Source organism: Strongylocentrotus purpuratus, unplaced genomic scaffold (assembly GCF_000002235.5).
Source record: "Strongylocentrotus purpuratus isolate Spur 01 unplaced genomic scaffold, Spur_5.0 spur5_scaffold_15, whole genome shotgun sequence".
Classification (NCBI taxonomy): Eukaryota; Metazoa; Echinodermata; class Echinoidea; order Camarodonta; family Strongylocentrotidae; genus Strongylocentrotus; species Strongylocentrotus purpuratus.
In genome coordinates this window covers 10,290,965-10,301,900 of record NW_022145600.1, presented here as the reverse complement: position 1 = coordinate 10,301,900, position 10,936 = coordinate 10,290,965, and the positions used below count along the sequence as shown (strand labels likewise).

General features: G+C 36.1%; 1 protein-coding gene across 1 annotated transcript in view; it reads right to left on the bottom strand.

Moving 5' to 3' along the window:
* Positions 1-459: 459 nt before the first annotated feature.
* The window catches only part of LOC594213 (pentatricopeptide repeat domain-containing protein 3, mitochondrial), a 34,361-nt gene continuing 23,884 nt past the window's right edge, over positions 460-10,936 (bottom strand). The window contains exons 21-24 of the mRNA XM_030986469.1: positions 10,003-10,044; positions 2,512-2,575; positions 1,814-1,908; positions 460-678 (exon numbers count right to left, since the gene is read on the bottom strand). Of these exons, the coding sequence (XP_030842329.1) occupies positions 615-678; positions 1,814-1,908; positions 2,512-2,575; positions 10,003-10,044 (265 nt within the window). The 3' untranslated portion in view covers positions 460-614. The remainder of the gene's footprint in view (positions 679-1,813; positions 1,909-2,511; positions 2,576-10,002; positions 10,045-10,936) is intronic.

The following is a 10,936-nucleotide window of genomic DNA, read 5'->3' as shown; positions in this document are numbered from 1 at the left end:
ACCATTATGATCTTAAGATAATATTTTTTCCTTCAATAATGAATTATCAACACAATGTAAATTCTGTAGATTTGTGACCATGATTTGTACGTCCGTTGAGAGACAAATGCCAGTAAATGGTGACAGCAAACAGTGGCATGAACGGCCTACCATATTTAAAGTGACTCAGTAACATTGTCTCAGATTTTGAAGCAAAATCCTGGATTTAGCTCATGCTGCAATGATAATTATAAACCTTTAGGACATTCAGGAACCCCATGACCTTTACAAGCCGATCGCCTGTCTGATTATCAAGACATTTATGATTGGAAATCGACATCAAATTTTGAGTTTTCCCAACGGTTTTTATAACACTACAGTCTATTGGGGAAAATGAGTATGGTAAAACTGGTCACTCAAGAATTTTTAATTACTTTTTTGAGGCACTTCATGATCATTTTGAAGCGCAATTTTTCTAGGGCTTCAATATTACACCACATCACAAACACTGATAACACGTAGGGCCATGCGTCTCAGATTTAACATTGTTAAACGATGCCTGTAAGTCCAAATTCGAGTTGATCTATTCTTAGTCTTTGTTGAAATACTCCTCTGGTTTTGATTCCATGGCTGGATCAGATAGCAGAGCCTGGGCTTGATAGCATATCCTCCTCCATCATAATATCCTCCAGCAGTTTCCTGGAAAATAAAATGGTAAAGCAGGATTCAAACATTAAAGGTAAAGACCAGTTATGGTCATGCGATTGCATTGTGAAAGAAACGTTGGAATCGATCAGAAAAGGTTGATCATCTAGCATCTAGCATCTGCAAGGTTCTGGAATCATCAAAATGATAAGAAATTTGGCTTATTCTTCATAAAGTTACAAGCACTATACACAGAAAGATGTATATGGGACTACCCTATATCTCTCACAGACCATGAGAGAAACAAATTTACCAAATATATGAATTAGTAGGGGGTTTCCCGGCAATTTTTTTACATGATTGGTAATGAGAGCTTCCATTTCATTTTTTGAAATTGGGGCGTTTCCAATACTGGTCTTTACCTTTAAAGAGAAGGTCGAGTTCTGGGGAGAGGTGAAACGTAATTTGTGAGCATTATCATTGTATTATGCAAGTGTGGAAGAATATCAGAGAGAAAAAAAATGTTCCCTGAAAAGCATTGCTCTTGAAATGCCTTCATATATTAAATATGACAAGTAACAGCTTAAAATTGAGGCCCAATTTTTATGCCACATGTTTGTATAGTCCCATATACATCTTCTGTGTACAGTGCTTGTTACTTTACCAAGACTGGGCCAAATTTTGTATAATGTTGATGACTCCAGAAGTACACACCAATACTTATATGCTGCATGATCAACTTTTTCTGATTGATTCCACATCGTTTCTTTCACAATGCAATCGCATGACCAGAACTCAAATTTGTCTTTAAATGTGAACAGAAATATTGCAGAACTTTCTGGCGTTGGCTTAGGTGACATTCAGTGTAACATACTGTAAACATAAGGGCATAAAAACAAGACATGATTTGGACCTCTTGACAGAGTTTTCTAACTCTCCTTATACAATATTTAGATCTGTATATATGTTTAAACAAATGAAACTCCTCCCAGGAAGCATTACATTTATAAAATATTTAGGTCTGCAGGCATTTTCATTTTGTCAAAACAGCAGCACTTCTTTTATGCAACCAAAGAACCTGAATATAAATTTCTCAGGATTTGTTTATCTTCTTGACAAATGATGTATTACTCAATTTTTGTCTTGACGTAGAAGCTAGGGCAAACAGGGAGGGGTCTTTGTAAGCTACCTTTGTTGATTGTTAAGCCTGAGATTCGTCTTGATGCTGTCTGCTAATCCGACTGATCCCGGTAATCCACTTCCTACCGCCAACCCCAAGCAAGACTGGAGGAGGATAACAAGATTAATACATGAGGTAAAAAATAATATCAATAATCATAGTAATAATAAAGATGATGATGATGATGATGATGATGATGTTGATGATGATGATGATGATGATGTTGATGAGATAATACTAATAACAATAATGATAAGAAGAAGAACAACAACAAGCAGAAGAAGATGAGAAAGAAGAAAGGGCAATAAGAGGATGATTATGATGATGATAAAAATATAACACTACAGTCTATAGGGGGAAATGAGTATGGTAAAACCAGTCATTCAAATATTATTTACTTTTGGCACTTCATGATCATTTTGAAGCGCAATTTTGTTAAGGCTTCAATATTACACCATATCACAGACACTGATAACATGTAGGGTCAGGCATCTCAGATTTGGCTTTGTTAAACAATGCCTTAATACATGGGCGGAGACAAGCAGCATACAGTACAATCTACAATGTAAATAGAATGTGTTGCTTCATTCATGTCAATGGGCTGTAGCAGTGTTTCTGATAGGAAACAAAATTATAATTATAATACCTATACTAAATTAATTTCCTACATACAAAATAAGAGAGCAGAAAGAACTTGTTGAACTTACTAAAGCCTTTGTTGTATCCTCCTCCTCCACACACAGCTGTATGAAGTCTTCTAGTAAAGCAATGCTGCAAAACAAAATAATTGTATAAAAAATAGTTACCAGGGCTCAAAATCTGCAGCTGCAAAGTGCCAATAACCAGTTGTACGACTCTTGCTCCTGTAAAAACTGTTCCGTGCAACGACCTACTCTCACCAAATTCCTGAATTAAACCATGGACCCAAAGCTATACCTAACCCCAACCATACCCAAACCTAATCTGAAATCAATTGTAACCCTCGGCCTAACTCTGTACTTTAGACAAAATAAAGCTCTCAGCAATTGTAGCTGGAGCAAAAGTTAGAGCAGTCATTGATCACCTAAAATCCTGCCAAGTAACATGTCTAGTGATCCAACGTATGCTCCAGGGGTGTTTATTTGGGGTTTTATTGAGTCAAAAGTAGATTTTGTGTTGGAGTTAGGGTTAGGTTTAGTGTTGGGTTTAGTGTTGGGTCTAGTGTTGGGTCTAGTGTTGGGTCTAGTGTTGGGTCTAGTGTTGGGTCTAGTGTTGGGTCTAGTGTTGGGTTTAGTGTTGGGTCTAGTGTTGGGTCTAGTGTTGGGTCTAGTGTTGGGTTTAGTGTTGGGTTTAGTGTTGGGTCTAGTGTTGGGTCTAGTGTTGGGTCTAGTGTTGGGTTTAGTGTTGGGTCTAGTGTTGGGTTTAGTGTTGGGTTTAGTGTTAGGTCTCGTGTTGGGTCTAGTGTTGGGTCTAGTGTTGGGTTTAGTGTTGGGTCTAGTGTTGGGTTTAGTGTTGGGTTTAGTGTTGGGTCTAGTGTTGGGTTTAGTGTTGGGTTTAGTGTTGGGTCTAGTGTTGGGTCTAGTGTTGGGTCTAGTGTTGGGCTTAGTGTTGGGTTTAGTGTTGGGTTTAGTGTTGGGTTTAGTGTTGGGTTTAGTGTTGGGTTTAGTGTTGGGTTTAGTGTTGGGTCTAGGGTAAAAGTTTAGAATTTGTTTTTTTTGTAAGAAATCGACAGTGCAGGGATTGTTGCAGGAGCATGTACAAACTCTGCACATCATAAATATAGATCAATAAAAATGAATTTTCAATTGTTGTGTCAACTAGATACCATTTTGAAATGGATGTTTAAGTATTTGAACTTCATCATTTCGTCTCAGAGTACTATAACCCATTTCATAAAGTTATTTTTCAATGAAAAAGATCAGTGAAAAATCTGATGATAACCAATCAGAAGCAAGGATTTCACTAACTTATAACAAACACTGTCATTTGTCACTGATGACAAGTTTTGTGAAATGGGGCCCGGGAGTGGACTAGTGCAGGTCAAGTCAATGACAGGGCATGCACTGGTGAAATTCAAATTATCAAGACTATCGATAAGAGGGAGTAATGGACAGGAGCTACATCATCTTGAAGTTCACCCCCCCCCTCTTCTCTCTCTCTCTCTCTCTCTCTCTCTCTCACTCTCTCTCTTTCTTTCTTTCTTTTTCTTTCTCTCTCTCTCTCTCTCTCTTTCTCTCTCTCTCTCTCTGATGTTTAGTGCATTTTATGGGGGTGGCCTTATTTTCAGCTTCACTTTACTTCTCACTTATTTCTCTGTTTTCTTCTTCTTCTTTTTTATTTGTGTATTTTTCCATTTGATGGGGGATAGGGGGCACATATGCTCCCTTTTGCTAAATCACTACTACATCACTATTTGCCAGTGCACTATGAAATGCTGCCTTCATACAAACCAATGTCATCTACATTCAATTCATTAATATATTCATAGTACACACTGTATTACCCATAATTTATGATGACCTTCTTTCCTAGTAATCTTTTGTCCCAATCAATCATTCACCAGATTAAATATTTATAAAAGCGTTAATAATGAATTATTCAAAATGAAATATTAGCATGAACACACTACTACATGTACATACAGTGTACAAAGTGGGTGGTAGTTATGTAATATATTTTTGTTGATTGTTTATAATTGTACTCTCGTTTTTAAAATGCAATGTATATCCATGTGCAATTCAGTATGATTCAATAAATACCATACCAAATAATTTGTCCTACTCCCATATTTTTTCTTCCCATATTTATTTTGTTTTGTTTTGAACTGTAAGCCTCTAGCCCCCTCTCTCTAACTCACTATATTTCAACATTCTTCCCATTTCCTGAATAATATTCATATTTATTTATGCATTCTCTTCTCTTCGGAACTGTTCACCTACTTAGTCATTGTTATCTTTTCCCCCTCTGTCTGTCTGTCTGTCTGTGTGTCTCTCTCTTCTCTCTCTCTCTCTCTCTCTTTTTGTTTTTCTCTGCCTCTTTCTGTCACACACACACACATACTCTCTCTCTCTCTCTCTCTCTCTCTGTCTAAAACTGTCTATGTCTATTTCTCTCTCTCTCTCTCTCTCTCTCTCTGACATCAGTCCTTTTTTCTTCTTCATCCAGCTAATGCTTCTTACATCTAATACATTTTTAATCTACTTTAGGAACTCTTCATGTGTAACCTTCTCTGCCTCCCCCCAACCAAACTGTTTTTCTACTGAAAATGAAAAATCTTAACATGTAAAGTACACATTCACACTTTGAATTATTTTCCAATAAAGCTTATGATATCAAGCTATAAATAAATATCAAATTAAATAAAGACAATTGTGACACAATATTTGGAAAATATTGTATCTAGTCCAGAAAATAATAGGCTCATTAAGTACCAAACAAATGATACAAATCAGGATTTGAAAATAATACTGACAAGGGCACCTTGCACACAAAGTCCAAATTTCAAACAAAGTCTAGATTTCTGCCAGGAACCAATGTCAAAATGTTAACATGTTGAGACTCTATGCATAAAGGCTCTTGACGCTATTGAAGGAAGAAAAAAAATAAGCCTCCATTCTCATAATATCACTGTATAGTGGTACACTTCTTTTTTAAAATTTATTTTCTTCTTCCAATAAAATGATAATGGTACTTTGTCTGGAGCAAGCACTAATTACTCTTTAGAAGTTATCAAAAGTTCTTCCGGTACTTTTATTTCTCCGGGGAATCGATCTTAGCACCCATTTTTTTTTATATGTTGTCTTTTGTTTAACAATTTAGGAGCAGTAATTGTCCATACAACAATGCTTTACCCTATTAAACTCAAGATAGTATAACAGAACACGCTCATATCATATTTCTATCTTGGGCTGCTAAAGAAAGTAAAATATAATGACAACCTTTTTTATTAACTTATGATTTATCTGCAGCAAGTCTGGCGTGGGATCAAAGATTATTTCACAAAATCCGCTAGGGATTAGTTTTAAGACATCACATGGCATTGGAATAAACACACAATATCATTATGGTCTTGCAACAGATCATGCTCTCATTATATTTCTATCTTGGGGGCAAGGATGACCGGATATTTCATGGAAAGATTTGATAAAGAAGGAAAGCAGTAAGGTTGGTCTATTAAATGAGGAGGATGCTCAAGACAAGAATAAGGAGAGGGAGAGAGTGTCATCATAGCGCGAAGTTCACTAACCTCTCGTAAGAAGGAAAATGCTGACTTTAATATTGTGATGAATGATGATGCACTGATCAGTCAATAAATTTAAAAGTCATGTTTAGGGGACTGCTCTTTAATGGCTATGAAAACAGGAAACAAATTTAGGCTACCCAACCATGGGTACTTGTAACAGTAAAAAAAAAAATCCAATGGATATCATAAGACTGTCAAATATTGCAAAAATGTAACAATATAACAAAATGATAATGATAACGTTGATAGTATACAAATATACAATGACACTTGAGGATCTAGCTGAACCTATTTGCATCAAAGGAACATCGACTACAATAAATCTCTGTGTATAAGGCGCACCTCTATTTTGGGGGCAAAAACCGAAAACCCACGCGGGGAAGGACCTTCATTTTACATCGAGGTGCAGTTGAAGGCGCTGATTTGTGCTCGTGAACTTGGGGTCACAAATAATAGTTAATAGTTAACATCATGGCACTAGTATCACATGAAGTTCGTATTTCAACATTCATATTTTACCAGAGTACATGTACTGTACATGGTAAGAGCAAAAATATTCATATGATGATCCCTATATCTGGACATGACATCTTTGCCTATTCTCTTAGAAATGCAATGGTTATTCACATCCAAATGATCAGATCACTTCATTCGCTTTGTCCTATCACAATCAACATCTCCATATCATAAGATGGCCTCCGTAGATACAGTCAAATGATTGGTTGCAAGTGTGCTATGTTGACACGCCCACAGTGATCATAATTTGCATTATCATGTCCGAATGCGCATACATGTTTATATTAGATAGCTTAGACAGATACCGAGGTGTGATTGGTCCAGAGCTTGTCACGTGATATCATTTGTGAGGATCCAAATTGTTATATTTTCCTGGCCGGTCACTTTTCGGTGTTATATTAACCAGCTGGTGAAATGAATATATTTTTAATCAATGCATGTCACCCTCTTGAGGACTGTATGTCACCAATTACACACATTACACCATTACCGAGGGTCATTTAATTTTTTCAATATTTTTTTTTCATGAATTTTTTTTTCCCTTGAAATTATTTTTTTCCACATTTTCTTTTTTTTCCCAAAAAATGCTTTTTTAGGTAATTTTTTTTTCCCGAAAAATGCTTTTTTTGGGTAAGAATTTTTTTTCCCAAAAATTTGTTTGTAATTTTTTTTTTCTTTCTTGAACTATCTCGACAGATTATTTTTCCGTAATTTCCGAAAAAAAGGGGAAAAAAAAAATTTCGGGTAAATTTTTTTGGACCCCCCCCCCCCCCCCACACAAAAAAAGGGCTATCTAATATAACAGTTATTGACTGGCAGGGGGTATATAACATTCTTTGGACCTGAAGGGAGTTATATTTCCCCTCGTGACCATATTTTCCCTCAGCGCTGCGCGCTTCGGGAAAATATAACCACTTGGGAAATATAACTCCCTTCAGCGGTCCAAATAATGTTATATTACACCCCCTGTCAGTCAATAACTGTATAATAGAGACACCGATCTACGCAGTGAAAGGGGCGTGTCAGTGAGAAGAGCCTGTGATTGGTCAAGATATTATCACACCTACAAAATTGTAATTTGCATATCACGTTCAAATGCACATAGATAGAGACACTGGATATACAAGTGCAAAGAGGGTGTGTCCAGCAAGAAGAGCTTATAATTGGTCAAGACTTGTTTATATCATCACGCCCCCAGTGCTCATAATTTGCATATCGCGTTCAAATGCACATAGATAGAGACGCTAGATATACAAGTGCAAAGAGGGTGTGTCCAGCAAGAAGAGCTTTTGATTGGTCAAAAGCACACTCACTATGTCTTACATGTAATTCGCATATCTACATGTACATGTAGCTTAAAATGAGCATAGTTCTCAACACTGGATGCATATAAAATGGAGAAAAAAAGGATGTTTCCAGACAAAAAGGCCCATTACTGCTTAAGAACATGCTTTGTCATTACGCCTACAGTCGTCCTGATTCGCATATCTGGATTCTTAAAAATGCATGCAGCTAATGATCATATTCTAGATTTACAAAATGGGTGGGGATGTGTCCAGTACTGAGAACCCCTACTATAACTACAATTGTTATGGAAATCTATCTTATCCTTCATAAGTATTTATGACGATACTTATGACTTCTGACGTGACCTGGAAAATAAGTATTTCTTGATCTTTAGGGGTTCTATTCCTAATCTATACATCCTCCTCCTCTATACCCCCTTATACATATATTATATGTTATATTATCTTTTGGTTCATAAGTATTTATGATGATACTTTTGACTTCTCATCTGACCCGGAAAAACAAGGTTTACTTGCTCTTCAGGAGTTCTGTTTCCATTCCTACTCTATACATCATCCTCCTCTAAACCCCCCTTAAAGGCATCTTTTAATGATGTTAAATCTGAGATGCATGGCCCTACGTGTTATCAGTGTCTGTGATATGGTGTAATATAGAAGCCTTAAAAAAAAACGCTCCAAAATGATCAAGAAGTGCCTCAAAAAATTAAAATCTTTGAGTGACCGGTTTTACCATACTCATTTTCCCCAATAGACAGTAGTGTTATGAAAACCGTTAGGCAAACGCAAAATTTGGTTTCGATTTCCAATCATAAATATCTTGATAATCAGACAGGCAATCGGCTTGTAAAAGTCATGGGGTTCCTGACTGACCTAAAGGTTTATAATTATCATTGCAGCATGAGCTAAATCAAGGATTTTGTTTCAGAATCTGAGGCAATGTTACCAAGTCACTTTAAGGGTTTTCATTCCTACACTATACATCCTCCTCCTCTATACCCCCTTATACACATATTATATTTTGTTTCATAAGTATTTATAACGATACATTTGATTTCTAGCTTGACCCGGAAAAAGTAATACTTCCATAATTAGGGGTTTCATTCCCACTCCATACCACCTTTATTATTGCATAATACAATGAAAACGCTCACAAATTATTTTTCACCTCTTCCCAGAACTTAACTTTCTTTTTAACTTGCTCTTCAGGACTTTCGTTCCCACTCTATACATCCTTCTCCTCTATACCCCCCTTATACATATATTATATGTCATATATACATGTATATTGTATTTATGATGATACTTTTGACTTCTGGCTTGACCTGGAAACAAGGTTTACTTGCTTTTCATGAATTTCTTTCCCACTCTACACATCATCCTCTTCACCCCAACTGCCTACAGCACATCCCGTCAAGGTTAATGATGTATGTTTCATGCACATAAAATTCTACATGATATACCCCCCTTTATAGTCCACCAAATGTTGTCTTCTATCTGTCGATATACAGTCAAACCTGTCTATAGCAACCACCCAAGGGAAACACAAATAACTGTCTTTGTAGACAGGTTCCTTTAGTACATGTTTCAATGAGAAACCATTTTCAATGGAAAAAAATCATGTGGTCTTTGTAGCCAGGTGGTCACTAAGGCAGGTTTGACTGTACATGTTTGTATTGTATACATTTCTATATCATGACAGAGAGAAATACAAATCTAGATATCAAAATCAAAACTGATAAACGAAAAAAATGAAGAAGAAAAAAATCTTTCAAACCCAAAGTAGTATAGTAGCAAAGTACATGTAGCTCTTGCACAGAAAATCTCATTCCAACGTCATTTTCAAATAAAAAAATTGTTGTTTTGAATTAGAAAGCAATTAAGATAAGATAGCCTTTAACAATTGCTATACACCCTATCAAAGCTATACATGTATGCATGTTATAAGAACTAATACATGTTTCAAGGGGATGTTCACACAATTTCCCCTTACAGGCTTCACAGGGAGAAGAAATATGCTAGAAATACATTGGAGTCAAAATTTGTGATGGTCAAGACACAGACATTAAAGCAGCAATAATTCTTTGCAAGACAAAAATAACACTAATCAAGCTAGCATCAATATAATCAAATTATTGTAAATATGTTATAATTACCTTGGTACTTTATTGTCCTTCTTGATATATTGCAGTGCTCTCCTGTGAAACAAAAATTAAAGAAATCAAACCCATTAATAACCAAAAACCAGAATAACTTAAAGCCTGTCTGCACTACTTGTAGCTACTTGCGCCCTCTAATAGCAAATAATGCCGAAGCGGTACCCATTGGTCCCCCAGGATCCCCTTTTTCTTATGTTAATTGAAATCTGATTTGATGAGATAACCACCTGTCAGTGACCATGCAGGAAGGTCTAATCCCTCCTGGCCAAACTAGTGCAGACAGGCTTTAATAGCAACTGCATCATGCTGGTAAAGGTCAAAGCCTCAAAGGCATCAAATAAATAGAATTTCTTTAATAATATTCTCATACATGAATACATGCATGTATATTTACAAATTTTCACTTTATTTAATATATACATTCTAATCCTTATCCATGAATAATTTTCAGTACAATGACAAGGACTGGGGCCCATTTCTCAAAACTGTCATAAGTCTAACTTCTTGACTAAATCAGCGCTAGTAAGCTACCTGTCCGCTACGTGTTTCTTGAAGCCCTCTTTGCCAAGATCAAGGACAACATCCTGACTATTAAAGGAGTAAATCCTTACACAGTAATCAAGGGAACACATAGATCATGACAACTACTACAAATACTACGACTACTACTAAGAATATTGATCTCTTGTTAAGGGCTTTCATGGTTTGCTCGCAAGAGTATTAAAGCCATTCTGAGACTAATGTAAAATCTCATTCTACCAGTATTCACCATGATAACAGTGTGAAATATACCATGCAGTGGCCTATGGACCAATAGTGAATGTTTACAATGTAGAATGGACATTAAAAATACATTAGGAATATTAAAGTTAATCCTCAACATATATATCACTTGCTAAGAGCCAGAAGGGGGTTTTCTCATCTTTAAACA